The 21168-nt window shown below is 35.5% G+C and overlaps 1 protein-coding gene across 1 annotated transcript in view; it reads left to right on the top strand.

Moving 5' to 3' along the window:
- LOC134804248 (alpha-tubulin N-acetyltransferase 1-like) overlaps nt 1-21149 on the top strand; it is a 29444-nt gene extending 8295 nt beyond the window's left edge. Inside the window, exons 3-7 of the mRNA XM_063777220.1 lie at nt 2262-2433; nt 4975-5129; nt 7089-7173; nt 12894-12940; nt 19435-21149. Of these exons, the coding sequence (XP_063633290.1) occupies nt 2262-2433; nt 4975-5129; nt 7089-7173; nt 12894-12940; nt 19435-19699 (724 nt within the window). The 3' untranslated portion in view covers nt 19700-21149. The remainder of the gene's footprint in view (nt 1-2261; nt 2434-4974; nt 5130-7088; nt 7174-12893; nt 12941-19434) is intronic.
- Nucleotides 21150-21168: the final 19 nt, after the last annotated feature.

Here is a 21168-nt window from a genome sequence, read left to right as displayed (position 1 = left end):
GATTTCCCGTTTATTACGCTGGATGGCAATAATTGTTTCCATACATTATATTCACGTTTAATGCGCTTTCGCGTTTAAGATTTTGACGTGGTCTCTTAAAAATATCAGTCAGCAGCAGAAGTTGCTAAGCGGGCCAGGTGTTCAAAATGATCTTGAAGCGACTTTATTGTTTAGCGTATCAAGATAATTTTAAACACCTCGCCCGCTTACCAACTTCTGCTGCTGACTGTTCATGTTAGATATGCATCGTTTCTTCTCCAATACATTACATAGGTACAATCTATGGGTAAACATAAACATATATTATAGTGTATCGTATTATGCCTTTAAGAACACATTTCCATAACAAATAATCGTTAAAAAGATCCAGTTCTTAACGCCATCCACCATCATAACGCTCGGCCGAGCGTGGCGACAGTTATACCGCAGCAAACTTATTCATGCACTCATAATAACCACGGTCTTCTTAAGCATTCATCTTATTTGGTAGTTCTACGGCCGCATTTTTAAATTTGTTTAGAATGAGTTTTGCTACCTTACATTTGCATTCACGATGACTACCTTGCCATACAAACTAAAGCATGTTTGTTATTTCACAACCGCATTTGCAATGTTGTTGAGCCTCAGTTTTGTCACGAAGGTGTAATTTTTTCTTTGAGTTTTTATCAGAGCATTTGCCTTGCAACTTAGTGCACTAAGAAAGTTTTTAAACACGGAACCCTTAAGGGACCCACTGATTAACAGTCCGCCGGACGGTATGGGCCTGTCAGTTAGAACAAAATTTTGACAGTTCCGAACAACTGACAGGCCGATATTTTTGCGGCCTTCGAAGAGTAACATATTATTGCAGGTGACTGTACATACCGCGTACAGTCATCTGCAATAATATGTTACTCTTCGAAGGCCGCAAAAATATGTGACACGGTCTTATGGCTCTTCAAATAAGATCGCGTCATATATTTTTGCGGCCTCTGTTGTGTAACATATTATTGCAGGTGACTGCCTACGCGAATTGGACTGTTCTTTCACAATTTATATTCTGATTTATGCTTATGCTTAACTTTATATAATAATTAGCCAAGCGAAAACTATTGCAGTTAAGATCCCTGTCCAGTTTTAAAAAGGTTGCTCGGCAGAGAATTACTGTTTTTTTTTAAGTCAGACAATTTTTAACAAGTATAGAAAAAAAATTAAGCTTCAAACTTCATACTTAAAATAAAATGACCATCGCGGTCCGTTTCTACTTGCGTTTATTAAATAAGCAGAAAATTAATTAGGTTCGCGGTCCGGATCCAAAACGCGGTCCGACATTTCGTGACCCCTGTCTTTATAAGTTAATTTATTTAATAATTTCATTAAAATATGAATGAAGTTAAATACGTTACTCGTATTTCCGTATGTGATTTTAAAATGGAAGCCTAACTTAAATCGCATGGCGGCGGCTATTTACGAGCCCCGATGCAAATTAGTTTGTCTAGTTCCACACAACTAGTTTTTTTTAATCTAATAAATTTTACACATGTACATAAAATGACCCAGTAATGGGAACCATAATAGTAATGTTTAATCTAGTTTATTTTGTTCGTATAATAAAATTGCATGAAGTTATTGCTGAAAAAATCTACTTTTCAAAAACGTTATCCAAATCATATTGTCCTCTCCTACAGCACTGTTACATGCATGGGCTCGAAACAAAATATCCGTTATATTCCTACCCGTCAAATAAAAAATAAAAATTCGTTATTTCTTTTCTTTCAGTACAAACGGTATTTGGATTTAGTTATTGTACAATATTGCCATATAAAATTAAACTACATTAGTATAAGCATTAAATATTAGTGATTTTTAAACTAAAACATTCACATAAACACTTTCACTTACTTATAACTTACTAAGACCTTTTTAACCGACTTAAGTCTTTTTGTACTCAGTTGGATTAGTCATTTAATAAAAATTCTAAGTTTTAATTTTAATGTAGGTACTAGATTTAATAATAATTTGTATTTCGCTTAGATCCCCACGTCACAGGCTAAGCCTAGTGTGGGGATCACTGTACTGCACCTCTGTAACATCCAAGCTATGAAATAAATGTTTTGATTTTTTTTGAATTTTGAATTTTTGTACAAATGAGAGAACCTTAAAAAATGGTCTGACTAGACGAAAACATATGCATCGGGGCTCGTATGTTCGTTACGCCGCATAACACTCGTGTTTTCACACAATTTCTTATGAAATAAATGCATTTGCATTTTTTTTTTCAGCGGCGACGGCGAGATCATAGGCTTCCTAAAGGTGTCCTACAAACACCTGTATCTGTTCGACGAACGTGACAAGGTGCGCGAGGTGGAGCCGCTATGCGTGCTCGACTTCTACGTGAGCGGCGCGCGGCAGCGGCGCGGCAACGGCAGGAAGCTGTTCGACTACATGTTGCAGGTAGCCTTCATATGTGGAACCTCGATACCACGAATCTCAAGGGAAACGCCAAAAACTGGAAACGAGGTTTCGTCTTATCGAGGGCATCGACTTAGGGAGGTTCTTATAGGTTTTTGTTCGTCTTAAAGAGTTTTCGAGTTACAGAGGTAAAAAGCATGAAATATTCGTGTTAGATCGCTAATTATATGAACGCATAAAATATAGTTTTTTTGTCTTTTTCTAGGTACAGAGGTTTGTTATTAAATAAGAGGTGGTTAAACAAAACGACTAGTTTTTCGAGCTGTCGAGCTCAAATTTCATTTTTCTAGTTATAGAGGTAAAAAATGTACTTACTTACTGAATAATCGTAATGGGACTCGCTGCTTACTTCGTCTTAATGAAGTTGAATATTTCGAGTTATGGAGGTATTGGGCTCTGAAGGGAAGGGAATAGCATTTTATTTCGTGTTAACGAGGATTTCGTCTTATCGAGGAGAGTTAGGGAGGTTCCACTGTACTACTCTTCTTCCTCGCGTTATCCCGGCATTTAGCCACGGCTCATGGGAGCCTGGGGTCCGCTTAGCCTTCCTTCCAACTCAGAGGGGAAACTAGACGTTATTTGGGATTAGTCCGGTTTCCTCACGATGTTTTCCTTTACCGAAAAGCGACTGGTAAATATCAACTGATATTTCGTACATAAGTTCCGAAAAACTCATTGGTACGAGCCGGGGTTTGAACCCGCGACCTCAAGATTGAAAGTCGCACGCTCTTACCACTAGGCCACCAGCGCTTACTACCTTTAACACAACATTTTCGCTTGGTAAAGTTGCGGTGAAATGCCCACTTCACAAAATGTCAGACGTGAAGCTCATAATATATCCTCAGGTAAACGCAAGGCTGGTGGGCAGTACCTGCGCTACAGGGATGTCTTAAAACGCCACCTTTTGGCCACCGGCATATCATGCGAGTCGTGGGAGGAGCTTGCATCTCGGAGATCGGACTGGCGAACTGCTGTCAATACGGGTCTTGATAACTTCGAACACATCCGACTTGAAGATCTTGACGCCAAACGCCAGCTCCGAAAAACTCGGCCCAAGCCCTCCTACAATTACACATACAACGCGTCTGGGCAGCTTTACTGTGTTTTGTGTTGCCGCACTTACAAGACCAAATATGGATTTGCGAGCCACGCTCGCGCCCACGCACGTAATAGTTAAGACCCTTTTTAATTTGTCAGGATGTCGCCGTCGAAGGATACGTCTGGGAGGACATCATCATATCCTAGCACCGCCTAACAAAATAGCATTTATGTTATCATCATCATCTCCTAACCGATTTCGGCCACAGCGACTGCGTTCTACCGCTGAGAGCGTCGCTCGTGCGCTCTCAGGTGACTGACATAGCCAATTTTCGCAGCCAATGTGCGACCACACTCGCTGCAGGTCAGCACCCCTCCGATATAATTGTAAAGTAAACGTAATGACAACTCTTTCGAATGACAATCAAATTTTCAGAGAAAAGGTTCTTTAAGCAAGTTGTCGAAAAGGGCGTTAAAGTCAGTCAATTTCAGTAAACGATAGCTTTTCCTTGAACCAAATTTCCATTGTTATGCCATAATAGTATTGGCCTTAATACATTTAACTGACTGTCCAGGCTGCAGACCTGAGAGTCCTCAAAAACCAAAAGAAGGTGCCCGACAAGTTAAAGGTCCTAGCTATGTGCCCCATTTAGAATACCTAGTTGTGCCCATATTAACTAGAGCTTCTAAATTGGGGCAGCAGAGTTAGATTGTTCATCAAAAACCTCAGCAAATCAAGAACAAAGAAAAGAGAAGAGAAGATGGTATCTTTATCGCCATTACCAGAGAATACTACGGGATTAATCGTACTACTCGTATTTTTAGAGAAATGAGAAGCTCAGTAGTATCACGTCAATAAAACAAGTACATTTAAAATAAATATAACGTCTAATAATCAAGGTTAGGTGGCTATGAGGAACGGGAAATGGTAAGAGGAACTATGGGGCAAGAAAAAACAGTTACAGAAACTTATAGATATTAAACACTAAATTAAATGATAATACTATAGAAATGCATAAATAAAATTAACTTATAAATACTTACGTCGAAGGACTTTCCTCGTACTGTTTCTCTTGCCCCGAGCGATATATTAAATAAACTATATTTGTCTTACCCCACCTGACCTTAAAATAAAACATTTATATGTCATCTGTAATGCACTGTCTATCTGTCTGTGTTGTGAAAGTGAAGGAATCGAAAGAGATATGTCAGAATCGTAGCAAAGTGGAAATCCTTAGTCTCTGCCTACCCCTCCGGGAAATAGGCGTGAATATATGTGTGTATGTGTAGACCGACCGCTTAAATGAGTCCTCGCCTGCGCGGTGCTGGGGCGATGGGGTAGGACGACTAAGGGTGGCGGGGGCAGCGCGGGCGGCAGGCGTACGGCGCCCGCACCTTCCCCGCCCCCGCACCGCGCAGGCGAGGACTCATTTAAGCGGTCGGACTATAATGTACTGTATCAAATCAAACTCGTATCTATTTCAGGATACCGGTAGCCGGCCCCAGGATCTGGCTGTGGACGGCCCGTCATCCAAGATGGAGACCTTCCTCGCCAAAAACTACGGCGTCGACCACCTCATCCGTCAGAGCAACAACTTCGCCGTCTCGCCTGCTTTCTTCATTACTTCGCCTGATGCCAAGTAAGATAACAGAATTGTTAACCCTTAAATGCATGATTTTTTCTTTTTGCCCGAAATTAATGTATGAATCGCGTAATCGTTTGCCGATTCTAGGAAAAATAGTATAAAAAATATAACTTCGATTTTCACTGCGAAATCAGTGTTAGATGTTGCATAGGCTAAATCATATTTTTGCAAATATATAACTATTAGTAAGAGGTATAGGAAACATCTTACTGCTATCAGAAAGGTACACTATTTGTGATATTCCTATGATAAAGTTTGTAAATATAAAATAATTAGGTACAAACCCCGAAAAATCTGCCCAAAATCACATCTAAAAATCATCAACTTCCAGTTTTTTCTAGGTTTTCCGACATTTCGTCTTTAAACAAATGTAATTTTTATTAATTAAAATAATGCGTAAATTTATGTAACAATTCGAAAAATGGATAAGTTTAGTTTTCTATTTAAATAATATACAGGAACAAATAGAATTTGTTTAATTTATGCATACAATTTGATGTTTATTTTGTGATGTAAATCTGCATCACTATGCATTTAAGGGTTAAATTGTTAAACTATTACTAAGTGTAGACAACCCTAGCGTTGCTTTTTGCGTTCCGTTGTCAACTAGGAACCCTTATAGTTTCGCCATGTTCGTATGTGTCTGTCCGAGGCTTTGATCCGTGATCGTTAATATAGATAGCTGAAATTTGGCACGGATATATAAATCAACCAATCTGAAAAAGTCGTAAAATTAATAAAATCTAAATAAAAGATTTAGAATACAAATTGGATTTTATTTATTTCTTTGTGGCATTCGATTGGCATCTTGGCTAGGCACCCATATAGTCCCATCGTCGTTAGGTTAGGATCTGATGATAGATTATGAAAAAAATCGAAGGAACTTGTCAAACCCTTAGTTTTTTTGGTTATATAGCATAATTTCTAAAATCAAATTACCTAAAGACAGAACATCGAAAATGAAAATGTCTAATGTACGAAGTTCCTGAAGATGCATGTCCTACGGTTAATCAACCTATTTTTTAAACGTTTAAAGTACAATACTGCTAGTGCACGAACATACTACCGACCTTTTTTCCTACGTTCAGTTGACCTAAGTTTAAAATGTATAAATTGCGAAATTTCTTACGACATTTGTCCTATGTTTAGCTGACCTTAGCTTAAATAGTCTAACGTACGAAACTTTCTTTTCAAAAAACATTTCCTTTACAACTTAACTAGACGGAACCCCGCTTATTTCTGGGCGGTTTGCCCTTCGGGCATCTGAAGCTACCTAACGAACCTAACCTACCTACCTCCCTACGCTTTCCCCCCCTAAGTGTACTGTTTTCACGGACGTCACACTAAACTAAATCAATAGGTAGGAAGGTTAGGTTCGTTAGGTAGCTTCAAGTGCCCGAAGGGCAAACCGCCCAGAAATAGGAGCCCTGCGTAGCGGGGCTCCGTCAACTCAGGGTAAGAAGGTAATGTTCTCGGAAATATTGATTTTCAATATGTTGTCATTAGGCTTTTTGAGCTATTTTGATTTTTGAGCACTAGACATATTGACTTTCAAAGTATTGTCCTTAGGCATTTTGTACAAAGCTATGTATATTGATTTTCGGAAATGAGATCGTTCGATTAAAAGTGTATTAGGACATGCATCTTTAGGAATTACGTACATTAGACATTTTGATTTTCGTACTTAGGAAATTTGATTTTAGTAATTATGCTATATTTATATTATAACCTTTATTTTTATTCAAATATGTTTTTATTTGTTTGAATGCAAGTACAGACTTTCTGTTCACTGCAGTAAAAGAGAAATTAGTAATAGGCCAAAGGTATGGCGCCATCTTTTCGAGCATAATTATTTCTTGATTTTCGGAGTCACTTTTTTTTTCTTACACTTTATCTTATACGGAGTTATATATGTTTGCTGCAGTTATTTTACCCGTGTTATCTTTGCCACAGTAAGTCTGGTCGCACCACGCCTGTGATCCCGACGGCGGCGGTAGGACGGTTCGCCGCCCGCAAACCACCCTCCTCTATCTCTGATGTAAGTATTTAAACTTTATTGGACATAAAGTTATAAGTACAAATGGCTGACTTAATGCCTTAAATCATTCTCTACCAGTCAAACACTGGGCAAAAAAGAAACGGTTGTTAGGTGCAGGATGTATATTAGAAAAATTAAAACGATATCACTAGAGTTTGACCAAGATAAGTCTACAACGATTTTGATAGCACACGCGGCGGTAAATATGCCCCTAAACGGTCCGAAGCAACAATGTGGTTTAATATGTAGTTATTTAAGATAAAGTGCGGAAAATAGGTTACAGGTTACAGTACATATGGCCCTTGAAGTTTTCGACGTAGTTACGTAATGTGCTTATTAAAGCACAGTGTGTCGTAATAAAGGTCAACGATTATAAATATTACAGCACCAGATGTAGGTACTCTAAAATTTATAATTATTGATCTTTATAAAATTTGTTCAATGGTTTAACATATACACCGGCAGTATATGGATAAGGGTCTTAACCTATAGCCGCCCAGACGTCAAAACTTGCCAAGAAAAATGCAATTCTGATTTGTCAAAACAAAAGATTCAAATTAGAATGGAACATGAGATCTTTTTATAGGTCTCTGGGCGGCTACAGGTTAATAATGGATATGATAAATATTTTTCCAGTTACTCCATTGGGTGGAATGAAATACACATTTGACGAACCAATACTTACTAAAAATGCCACTGATAACTGTCAAACTTCTTATATGACGAGATGAAATGAGTTTAACTTACCAAGTGTTAACTCGATGAGTGCAATAAGTTACTGTATGTATTATAATGATTATACATATTATGGACAGGTAAAGTTTTTGGTCAGTTCCATATCTAAATATAAGTATATATATATTTTCATAAGGCTTCAAAATAAAATCAATCTCATCGACAGCCGACAATGTGGTAACTTTTAGTTGATAACGTCACATATCTTATTCATTAAACCATGTAATCTTTAAATTGTATATGACACTGTATAGTATAGTTCAACTATTAGTAGTATAAAATATACAGACAGACAGACAGACAATCAGCATCATTTATGTTCCCGCCACAGACAAAACATCCTCTAGACTGAGCATAGTCGCGCTACCCCCGCTGCCACCTGCGATCATATATAACCATGGATACCGCCTTTAGGAACATTACCGTTCAAATTCTCGGGCCAAATTAGCACACATACACAATTACGCCTACATTCAAATAAGACGACGCGTTTACAGAGCCTGTAATCAAAGCTGGTAAACAAAATAAGAGTCATCTTTATTACACTAATGGTACATAGCTAAGTGTAGATGAAATGCATATAATGTCAATAACTACCAATCAGCGACATTAATCCGCTAATAACCTTCTTGCTGTACGTACTGGCCGCTGAGATTTCGCGGTTCATATTTGATTAGAATATGACTTGGACAGGGATAGGTTTATGCCATACAGTGAAGAACCAGTCAAATAATTCACGTATAATAATTTAATGCAGATTAAAAGATAACTAGTTAAAATGTTGTTATGGCATGACAGACTAACTCAACATAATTAAATATATCATTGTTGTATAAATGTATTCCGCTATAATAAGTATTTTGTATATTTTATTATCAATCTGCTCGTCTGTTCGTTTTTCTAAGACCAAGTACGCCATAGTAAATGTATGGCGAACTTGATCTTAGAAATCGGACTGGCTATACAGTCTGCAAAATTTACATGGGTACACGAATCGGGTCAAAAATATTTGAACAGGCGGAGTCACAATAAATCCCCGCTTTCAGTTCAGAATATTTTATATGTATATAGCCGGTCAAGCAAGTTTGTCAGTAGAAAAAGGTGCAAAATTAAAATTTTGTATAGGACCACAGCCATTCACGCGCTTACATTTTCTAAATTTGCCGCTCTTATAATATTTTAAACTTTCGCGTTTTGAACACATATTAACTCACATTATACGAAACGAAACTGATTTACGTCGGTAAATCAAGGTAATTGAATATAATTCGCGTTAGACCCGTCTATAATGTGAGTTAATATGTTTGCCGCTCTTTTCTACTGACGGAAATGGCTTGAGAGAGAACCTACATATATGTGACAGTAGAGGGTGGATTCAAATGATCAACATTTTCAGATAATGTGTGTATTTGTTAAATTAATTCAGTGAAAGCATGATAGGAAAAATGTATCTACATATAGGAGACCGGGTATGATTATCTCACGGGTTATATCTCATGAATAGAACATATTCTAGATATCTTGCCAGGCATCCACTCAATTTCATGTCTCTCTAATTGGACAGCTTTTTTCCATAGTTCTCTGCGAATAGCATCTTGTGGGAATCTGAATGGAAAGTAATGTAAAATGACAATACCAAATTTGATTATTAATTTGAAATAACTAGGTAGTTTTTTTATAGCTCCATCTCATGAAATAAAAAAGGAAAATACGAATCTGTAAGAAGGAATTTATTACTACATTTATAATTATATAGAAAATACCTAAACCAAACACAAGTTAATAAAATAGTCTACTTCATTTAGCATAACACCATCCCTATTATCCTCGCAATTTAAAAAGTCGTATGTTGTTATGAAAGTCGTATGCAGTTGTTACGTTTTAGCTTAGCACGGTAGTATTGAAAACAAATCGTCATGTTTTTTCCAAATTCTACTGAAGTTATCTGTTTACTACAAGTGAAAAGTGATTCCACTGTCCTTGGTATGAACTAAAATAACTTCTGCACCACTTCACGACACATTAATATATTTTTAATTACAAGAAAACGTTGTTTTTATAAATCAATTTAGCCATTTGTCACTGACTGTCATCTCGGTGGTACTGAGATTGCCAATCGAGCAGTTTGTAAGTACCGCCTATCGCGGGGTAGTTTGCGTTGGGTCATAATTGAGCGGACAGAATACTTCCATGTATAGCATTTCGCTGGCTGCCACGCATACGGTAAATTTACTCCATGTTCGAGTCGAAAGTGTCTTTGTGTGACGTCCGTGAACTCGTTCGTCGTTTGAACGGACCAATCACGGCACGGGATCTCGCTAACCTCGTCCCGCGCACCCCCGCATTTTTGGCAGCATCGGTTGCATGAAATAATTGCTCTAAACTCCGTCTAGAGGATTCCTAGTCTATGGTTTCATTGTAAAGTTTTGTGATTATGACCATTACCTAGTAATATTAATTAGTTATTGTCATGCCTGACGCGTCCAAGTTTATATTACTTTTGACTTCACCTAAACGGAAAAAAATGGTCACCATTTGTCGTTTATTTATAAAGCAAAAATTAAGCAAAATAAAACTATTTACAAAGAAAAAAAGTATACTGATTTATACAGAAATGAATTGGTTTATTAGAAAACACAATTCCCTTAATGAGGGCGCCACTGGACGGTCGACGCAGTCTTAATAGCAAATGTATGAACTTGCACTAGAGTCTGGCTACTGAAATATTACACAATGTTTTGGCAGGAGATTCAATAAATCTTGGGCTGGTCACAGTTTGTGTAGTAGGAATTATATGTAGTTTTGATACTAGAAAATATTTTTGATTTTCTATGCACACGTAAGGTACTTACGTCAGACGTGCACTCAAAGTCAGCGTACACAATTTCTACCACAAAGTAAAGTACATTCAACGACAAACACACATGTTTATGTTCCAATGTTTTGATTTTATTGATATTTTCCAGACATCAAACATCAACATTTATTCAGCAAATCCACAAGGGCACTTTTACACGTCATCATTGAATTTACATACAAGCAAAAATAATAACATCAACAATTTTATAAAATAAAACTAACAATTCAATCTAACGTATTACAATTACTAAGAGATGTATGTATATGGTTTCTTAATGTCGAATTACATAAAAAATACAGATACAAAACACAAAAAAAAATCTATAATATTTAGAGGTGTAAATGTCTCTAGGTGTCAGAACTATAAGATTATATAGTTTATCAAGTTATCCTTAGAGATGTATAGGGTCTCCAAGAGTCAATATCCTGTATAATTAATACATTCATTAAGAGAAAAGAAACATACGAGAGCAGAATGAGGCGTCTCACTGTAATTAATTAATAAAAATAAAGTTACTAAGTATAATAGCTTGTGTTAGCTTAAACAGACCATTCTCCACAAACAGCACCCGTTCACGAGTATGACGCGTATCTCAGCCATCGCCTCCCTCAACCTTCATTCGGGAAAGTGGCGACCCGATCAACAACGCCACCGTAGGCAAAGACTTTTAAGCGAGCATGACATGTTCAAGCTACCGGCCTCTAATAATAGACAGAACTTCTAGTTTATCCATTTCTTTACACACTTGTCCTGTTTATGAGATTCAGGTATTAATAAATTGACGTTCTCAATCAAAGTTATAGGCAAATGTTAGAACTAGTACTTAAAGTATCAAAATATATAGAGTACCAACCTACTAAATTGTTTACGACTTGTAAACATTGCAGTTTTTCGTTATACCACGCTTCACGTCGACTTCGCACATCGTCGTAATTGTTTACGAGCTTAAATAGTAGTTTGCGGACCTCACTCGGTACTTTTTTTTTTTGGCAAAGGCCTCTCCCCTTGATTAATATTATTTATAATAAGCCCCTTATATACTGGTAACAATTTGAATGAATAACATAAATTAACAACTCACTTTTAGCATTTTTTTTAATCATAGACAATTGGTGATACAGCAAGGAAATATCTGTCAAGAATATTTGGCTAGCAAGACTCTAGTTGCTTGTAATATTACGTGGGCCATTATTTTTAAAGTTGTCCCCTACACTTTTTTTTTTTTCAAAATTGGGGATTTTTTTCTACTAAATAATTTATTATTTATTTCTACTCAGAATCGAGCTCTTTTGATCCTATTAGGAGAAAAAAAGTGTCCCAAGATTTCCATAAATTATGAGATTCAGGTATTAATAAATTGACGTTCTCAATCAAAGTTATAGGCAAATGTTAGAACTAGTACTTAAAGTATCAAAATATATAGAGTACCAACCTACTAAATTGTTTACGACTTGTAAACATTGCAGTTTTTCGTTATACCACGCTTCACGTCGACTTCGCACATCGTCGTAATTGTTTACGAGCTTAAATAGTAGTTTGCGGACCTCACTCGGTACTTTTTTTTTTTGGCAAAGGCCTCTCCCCTTGATTAATATTATTTATAATAAGCCCCTTATATACTGGTAACAATTTGAATGAATAACATAAATTAACAACTCACTTTTAGCATTTTTTTTTAATCATAGACAATTGGTGATACAGCAAGGAAATATCTGTCAAGAATATTTGGCTAGCAAGACTCTAGTTGCTTGTAATATTACGTGGGCCATTATTTTTAAAGTTGTCCCCTACACTTTTTTTTTTTCAAAATTGGGGATTTTTTTCTACTAAATAATTTATTATTTATTTCTACTCAGAATCGAGCTCTTTTGATCCTATTAGGAGAAAAAAAGTGTCCCAAGATTTCCATAAATTTTTTGTTCTTTCTATTCCGAAACCGCCATACAAAGTCTATCAAAAAATGGTAACGGAATGGGAAAAAACCTTGGGACACTTTTTTTCTCCTATTAGGACAGAAATAGCTCGTGATTATGTGTAGAAATAACATAAAACATCCCAATATTGAAAAAAAAAGTGTAGGGGACTACTTTAAATAAAATGGCCAACGTATCACTTGAAATTGCAGGTGATTCACGGGGCTACGGACCGGGTGTACGTGGAAACGAATAATGGGTATGTATCCATCATATTAACCATATATTAATACTAATTACACTAATTAGTATAGCTTTTCATTGTGTGCACGCGGTTTTACTAATGCTGTTCATATTAAATCTACTTACATATAATCGTACACCAAAGATTCTTTGATTGTATAAAATATGTGAAGCCTAGAAGACGGCCATATCACTGTCTATAAAACAAAACATTCGATGAAGCCGTCTAGACGAGGGTGGGTCACGTCGCGCGCACCCGAGCTGCATACATCGCCATTGTTAGTAGCTCGGTACTACTTACAGGGCTGGCGTGTCTTAAAAAATAAATAAATAATAAACTGGCCATACTTTTTGTAGTGAGATATTATCGGTATCGTTACATCCCTAATGAATTACCTACTAAAATAATTTGTGTTACTTGCATCTGGTATAAGTATAAATATATTATTTTTGCTGAATTAAAACTAAACAAATGGATAGATTTAGAACGTACAAAAAGTATAAATATTAGCGAATAATGTAAGTATTCAAATTATTTCACAGTGGTTTTAAGTAGATATTTTCGGTTTTGAATCGGTTTTCTCTTAGAAATTTGTAATAAAATGTAAATTTGTTATTTTGTATAGCACCTATCTGCTTTTTTATCTGGCGTGAAATTATGTATTATACGTAGTGACTTCTATAATATTTACTAAATTATTTTAAAATGTAAATTACCTAAACGATCTAGTGCTCTACGTATTTAGATGTAGATTATATGGAACATTCAAAGCGTTTTCAATGGAATTTGATAAATTTTGTTTTAATCCTCGTAAGACCCAAGCCAATCTTTGTGCTTTTGAATATGGAACTCTCTTTTATTTTTATTTTATAAGAATACTTAACTCGAGTTTAATTTGTACTAGTACAAGTCCGCGGGGACTTCCGAGGATAAACCTAATATTATTCTGAAAATCAACAAGCCGAAAAAATCGCTTTTTAATGGCTACCTTTTACCGTGGGTTATTTTTTGAAGCTTGTTTGATGTTTGACGCACGAACTTATAATTTAATAAAAGCTTGACTTGTTAATGGGGTTGGCAACTGTCAACGGTTTGCATAGATGGCGCCATCATAGCTTGCCCCTTTTTCTATGAGATTTGGCTTAAAGGGCTGGCATCCAGGGCATTAAAAAAACAAAAATTTGACACAATTCTAGGGATTGACGGGGCAAGCTATGCTGGCGCCATCTGCTAAATACTTCAACCGGCCAACCCCATTCTTATCCCTTACCATAGGGCCCGATTTTATAAAGCTACAAGTTACAATAATTTTACTATCTATACCAGGCGGCTTAGCACGGTCGCGTTTTTATCCCTTGTCACCATGCCTGTCACGTTCTAACAAGTATGTAAGTGCGAAAGGGACGCGCATAGTGATAGTCGATAAAAATGGAACCGTGCTGAGCCCGCAGGGAAATTGCATAATAAAAGACAAGCTAATACTATTAGTGAATTTACATACGAAATCACTAATAAATATTGTACGACAATAAATATTATAAATATATTAGGACACTTTTACACAGATCGACTTAGTCCTACAGTAAGCTCAATAAGGCTTGTGTTGTGAGTACTAGACGACGATATATATAATACATAGGTATATAATATATAATACTTATATATGTACATAGAAAACATCCATAACTCAGGAATAAATATTTGTGATGACACACAAATAAATGCCCTTACCAGGATTCGAACCCGGGGCCTCCTGCCTCGAAGGCAGGGTCACTACCGACTAGTCTAGGAGGTCGTTAAACTAATAGTATTAGCTTGTATTTTATCATGCAATAGGCCCGCAGTGAGAAGGATCATTAGCAGACATAGTAAATTTTATAGCATTTATGGTGCAGCGGAGTGGTATTAACGGAATTGGTATAGATAATTCCAACCGAAATGGTAAATTAAGGTTAATATTAACGAAATTAACGCTAATTAATCATTAGGGTTGTAATTGTATACCAATTCTGTTAACACCACTCCGCTGCACCGAAGATGCTATAAAATTTACGATGTCTGATCATTAGTCAAGCAAGTTTGAAAAAAGTAGAAAATTGAAACTTTTTGAAACCTGACCCAGCTTAGTAGCTACCCATTGATGCATAATTATAATTATAATAATGGATTGTTTTAGTTGATAAACAGACATAGAACTTAGAAGTTATTGTGGCAAAATAAAGTGATTGACAAAATGAAATATCGACATGTCTGTTATCGATGTGACCTTAACTTTATCATAGATGATGATCTATGATAAAGTGGTATATGGTAAACTGTACATTTTATTTTTTTATTTTTATGTACACTAAATATAGTAATTAATAAATTATGTACCAGTTTGTGATTAATTTGCGTTCATAAAATTTGTCTGTAAATTACAGCAAGTAGGTTACATCTTTTAATTATTAATCTGTTACAGACTTATCGATAGATTTATCGATGTTTCAGTTTCTCGAACACTCATTTATACCACAAAAACATCTGTGTGTTCATAAATTTATGCACATTTCTGTCTTTTATTAATGTTTTGCTATTCTTGGTATTGTAATAGTACATTATTGTCGAGGCTCGGAAGCAGCTACTTGCAGGCTGAGGATTCGTTTTAAACGGACGACCTTGGGAGTCCGTTTAATTGAATCCGAAGCCAGCAAGTAGCCTTCCAGCCGAGTCATATATAGTGCTTTTCTCAAAAATGGTGCAAGAAATATAAATATCATAGAAATATTTTACAAAAGCAACGTTCTTACGTATATATTTTCACAGAAAAAAGTAGAAACAATTGAAAAAATTAGCTTTGCCGCCTTTTTATTTTTTTAATAAAAAAATAGAAGTGTTTTTTCTGCCGAAAATACGCCAACCTATTGAGACAGCTAAATAGTCGCGGTACTAATCATCTGTTTGGCTGTTTAATGGGCCTGTGCCTTCATTTGATATGGCCATTTCAACTTTTAAAAAGTTTGGAACTCGACAAATAATGGAATTTGTATGCAACATTGCAGTCCCAAAATCGAGACTGCAATGTTTTTAACTTTTTAATTTTTGACTGACCATAAACTACGCGCTTCGCGACCTATTTTTTAAACGGCAAAGTCGACTTTGCCGTCCATTTTTGAGAAAAAGTATTTTTTTAACCCTTACTTTTCATGCTTATTATGTTTTTTTTTTAGTTATTGTTTATTTTAATTTTCGTTCATTTCATTTTGATTTTCAGTTATAACTAGTATTACCCAAGACGGCGCCGAGGCAGTGATGGCAAAACTACGTTTGTAGAACAAAACTACCTTTTGTAGAAAACCATTGCGTATTTATAAAGCGAGCTACTATTTGTAGATAATAACTATTTATAGAACTACTTTTGTAGATCAAAATAATTTATGGTTTTATAGAAAATAAGGCTTTCTCACGAATTTTTAACTTAAATTATTTATACTTTGACTAATTTATTGTATTTGCGCTAAATTATTTTTGAGTTTATATTATTGGGGAGATATTATGTTTCATTTGCCAAAATTTTCGCCTAAAGATAGCTTAACTTAACTGATAATTAATAATATTAACAACAAAGAGATATATATCATATTTTCTCAGTTTCTAACTATAATTACTCATATAATTTTACGGGAATACATAGACAGAATAATGAAATCTATGATTAGGACACTTTTTTAAGAAAATGCTGTAATAATCGGTTTCTTAAAAATCAACGTTTTACTTTTTAATTATAAATAACAGAGATTTTTAGCTCAGGGTATTTGTTGTGAAATATAATTAGCTAATCATTATTTTTAATAGTGAATCGTGAACTATTTAATTTTATAGTGTTATACTAAAAAGTCGATTATTAATTTACATAAAATGAACTTTAATGGAAGAACCCTTGCAATTATGACTTAATGATATTTTTTAATGTAGATACTTCTTTGTTGGCGTTTCTTTATAAGGTCAATTTGAGTAAGTGTGGCTGGCCTTCACATTGGGGCCTGTTTACACATTGATTAGTGTTTACTGCGAGTCCATAGTCATTTTGCCACTGAATACAACTAGCACACGTATGAAATGAATTCGTAATAAACACTTACACTAATCAATGTGTAAAAAGCCCCCAATATGAAGACAAGCCACACTTAACTGTATTGACCTTACAATTTTTTTTAACGAAAGCAATTTTTTTATTGTTCTTTATTTTATTCGGTATATATTAGTTACTGATTACCTTTTTTTACATGATATGTACTGATGTAGTGCATAATTATTTTTCATCGTATTTTCTCGAATAACGTTCGTATTTGTCATGTTACTTCAGTCAACCTCAGTACTTTTTGTACCGAGCCTGATTGAAATAGCAAGACACGTTCGCACGTTTCCGTGAAAATACGATGGAAAATAATTATGCATTAGATTCTGTAACAAGAATAATAAAATAACCATCTAAGAAGTATACACTTGTAATTTACGTTTATATCTTCAGCACAAACTGCTTTTTGCTGTAGATATTTTTTATGTTGCTCGAATCCAAATTGTTTGCTAGAACACTATGATAGTCTGAACAGCGAAAATTGGCAGTAGCAAGTAAGGTAAGGCCAGTGCACACCGGCGTATGCGTAGATGTGCACGCGTGTGCTATTCTTCAGAGCCGTGCACGCACATGCCACGCAAGCGATGTGCCGTCTCTCTTAAAGATCCGTATTGTACAACGTTGCACGTGCACATCAGCGCACACGCATCCTGCGCAGTCCTTAACAGAAATACGTTTAATTTTTTTACTTTAAATTGTTTAAAATTGCTATTGGACGCCCTGCTAAGGCCTAAGCTGTGACCACATTTCTCTGGTCAGACCCTAGTAGTACATACAGTAGACAGTACTATAGCTTCAGTACTAGCTTTATTGTCAGGTTTACCTTAGTGGATTTTCTACCTTACATTTTTTGTGTTATAATTATATCATTAAATGGATGCCTCAGGCCTTAGACTTTTTAAAATCACTTTTGAAATAATATGGAAAATTTATGATTTAATTAATCATCCATGCCTACGTTTGGTTTGTCCAATATTATTTTCATTATTACAAATTTCAGCGTTTACAGTCTCCAACAAATACATAATTAATGTACAATAATTTATACATATTTTTGTTACTCACTGTACTTTCATTCACGTAATACCTACTTAACATGTGATCAAACACACTAATTTTAATGTACTAAAAATCATTTTTTAACATTGTTCTATACATTTGACATTTCATAATTACTATTTTTAGTGTAAAAAAAAGAGGATAACCAGGGGCGTGTTGCATAATAAAATACAAGCTAATACTATTAGTGATTTTACATACAAAATCACTTATACTATTAGCTTGTATTTTATTATGCAATTGGCCCCAGGTTTTCTATGGGTATCGCATCGTACATGAAAGTCAGCGCGATTTTAAATTTAGGATACTCGTCTGTCTCCATACTTTTTTTGCGTCTGTGCGGAAAGAGGACAGTAATGCAATATAAGTAAAGCAATACATTATATGACTCTTCTCTTTCCGCACAGACTCTATTAAGTCTATTGTGTATTAGGGGCCGTCCAGAAATCATGTGATCGTTTAGACGGGGGTGGGTGTAAGAAAAATATCACGAATGATCACGGTTCAAAATTAGGTCAAATATGATCACATGATTTCTGGACGACCCCTTATATTGTAATCCAACTCTCATTCCTTTCACTCCTAAAAAAAGTGCAAGACCATTTAGGGACTAGTGACGTGAAAACTAGCAATGCGTCATTCTTTATAATACACCCATTTTAGTTTATTTGTCAAATAATATTATTTGAACATTAATTATTGTTTTTAAAATAACATAAAAAATTTGACCAAATATAATATTACTATAGTATAATGAATGACTTATTTTTATAACGGGCCACTTAATATATTCGGCATGTTTGAATCTAATCAATTCGATTCAAGATCTGAAGTAAATTGGTTTAAAATAGCTGAGGTTTAGATTATCACTCTTATTAAGAGTTTTCCGCAAAATCGTCTGCAGTGTGCCGCTTATCATAGAAAAATAAGTTGGCAAGTTTAGAGTGCTCACTCCATACATAGATAAAAACGCATTTATAATAAGTTTTAATCGAGCTTTGCGAAAACTTATTTACAATGAGTTTTAAACTTAGTGAGTATTAAGTTTTAAGCAAGTATAAAACTTATTAAAAAATAATTTTACCATACCTTCCATACAACTTATTATTATTTATTAAGTAAGGAGAGCTATATACTATGGAGTGAGGACTCTAAAGCTTGCTTATTTCTTAATGTATGCCCGTATAAACGCAAATACAATGGAGATCTTAATTATAGGGGGTATTTTTTAAACTGTGAGTCATGAAAGCAAGGCGAAAATATAAGAAAGTTTAGGAAATAGGCACGTGGAATGTTCCATTGGCCGTTTTCATAACGTTCTATACCCGTGCAGATCTCCCGAGGACACTCCGGCACCAGCGCCCGAGCCTCCAAAGATCCCAACTCCGGAGCCCGAGCCGGAACCGGCACCGGAGCCCGTTCCGGAAATACCGGAATTGCCGGCTTCACCCAGCCCGGAACGCCCGACCACTTTACAGGTCGCCCCGGCGGTTTCAGCCGCGCCATCTCCGGCAGGCTCGGCCGCACCACGTCGCGATTCCCAACTCACCGATCAAGGGTACTTTGATGTCAAGTTCTACCACAATAAGCTGTGGTAATTACCTTGGGTGTTTTAATTTGTGTCCATTCCTTTTTCCTTGATGCTGTTTCGTTGTGAGTTTATGTATTTGGGTGTTTAGATGGCTGATTTTGAACGCGGATTGCTTGTAAACTGGATTAAGATGTTTTCTTTCATCTTGGAGGTTAGCCTTTAAAGGGTTCCCTGTGAGGGCTTGTGTATTTGGATTTCTAGATGACAGAAAAGAAACTGATTACTTGTAACATGACTTAAGATGTATTGTTTTAAGTATCCCTGAACTCTTCCATTAAGGGATGTAATTGAAGTAACTGATAAACATCGGAATCGTTGAGTCAGGACGGCCCCAGTCATTTTTCTCTTAGCGTCAGTTGGCAACGTAGTAGAGTAAGCTTTAAACACTTGTTTACTAAACACCAGTAAGATTGAATGGACTACTATAACTTGAGATGACGAATAAGCTCTTTTTAATTACATTTTTAACTTTGATACTTATCCTGGAAAATATGGAAATAGACATCGAAATACCGTCCCTGTTGGAGCGATTCCAATCACATTATGTCCGCTCCGCTTGTGTTAAAGTTTATTGGTTTTCAAGTGCTAGAAAACTTAAGTCCTACTGAAAAGTTTCTATGTCCTATGTCATAATTTCATACAACTATTGGAAAACTTTGAAAATCAATAAGCTTTACAGAACCTCACTTAAAAATAACCACGGTGACTTGATCATGATTTTCAATTAATATCGTTTTTATTTTTCGTTGACGCTTTCGTTTATAAATACAGACACCAAAACCGTTTTCTTTCAAGATTCCTTGATTTAATACCTGGCCTATTCATGTTAGTGCGTCTACTACAGTAATATTGCTTGATGATGTATGTACTAGCGGCTGATATGAGAAAATGATATATCTTCACTGTATTCAAATTATGTAGAATGACGCATCGATTATTTGTTTTATTCTTTGCAATCAGACCAATCTAAATTATTTCATTGTGTAATATAATAACTAATATATTATGTACCTACACTGTCAAAGTTACATATACATTTATGTAATAATACCTATGGATGTGCGTACAAATCGTGTAGTTTGATTGTCAAATAGCTTGTACTTCACTTTATACACAGTTAGGCATTTAATCAGTTGTTAATTTTCAATGGGACATTTTTATTCCTTTATTTTAGAATAGGTTAATATCAGAAAGCTAAAAAGACAAACAGAATTAAGTTAATCAAATAGTGATTTAAATCGTTCGGATTCTGGTGAATCCACCGGTGTTTTTTACAAATTATAAGGCGGCGAAAGGCGAAGTACTTTTATATAGTTGATTTCCTCATATAACTTATTTTATATGCTTTCATTTTAAAGATTCGGCCGCTAAAGTGGGTGTATATTTAAAAAAAATTAGTTCTGCCGAGTGTTTGGAAAGGCTTGCGTTGTTTGAGCACGAGTGGATTCATTCGATTAAAGACTACAGTAAAGGGCC

Source organism: Cydia splendana, chromosome Z, assembly GCF_910591565.1.
Source record: "Cydia splendana chromosome Z, ilCydSple1.2, whole genome shotgun sequence".
Lineage (NCBI taxonomy): Eukaryota > Metazoa > Arthropoda > Insecta > Lepidoptera > Tortricidae > Cydia > Cydia splendana.
Note: the sequence above shows the minus strand (reverse complement) of the source record. Positions and strands in the feature narration are given on the sequence as shown.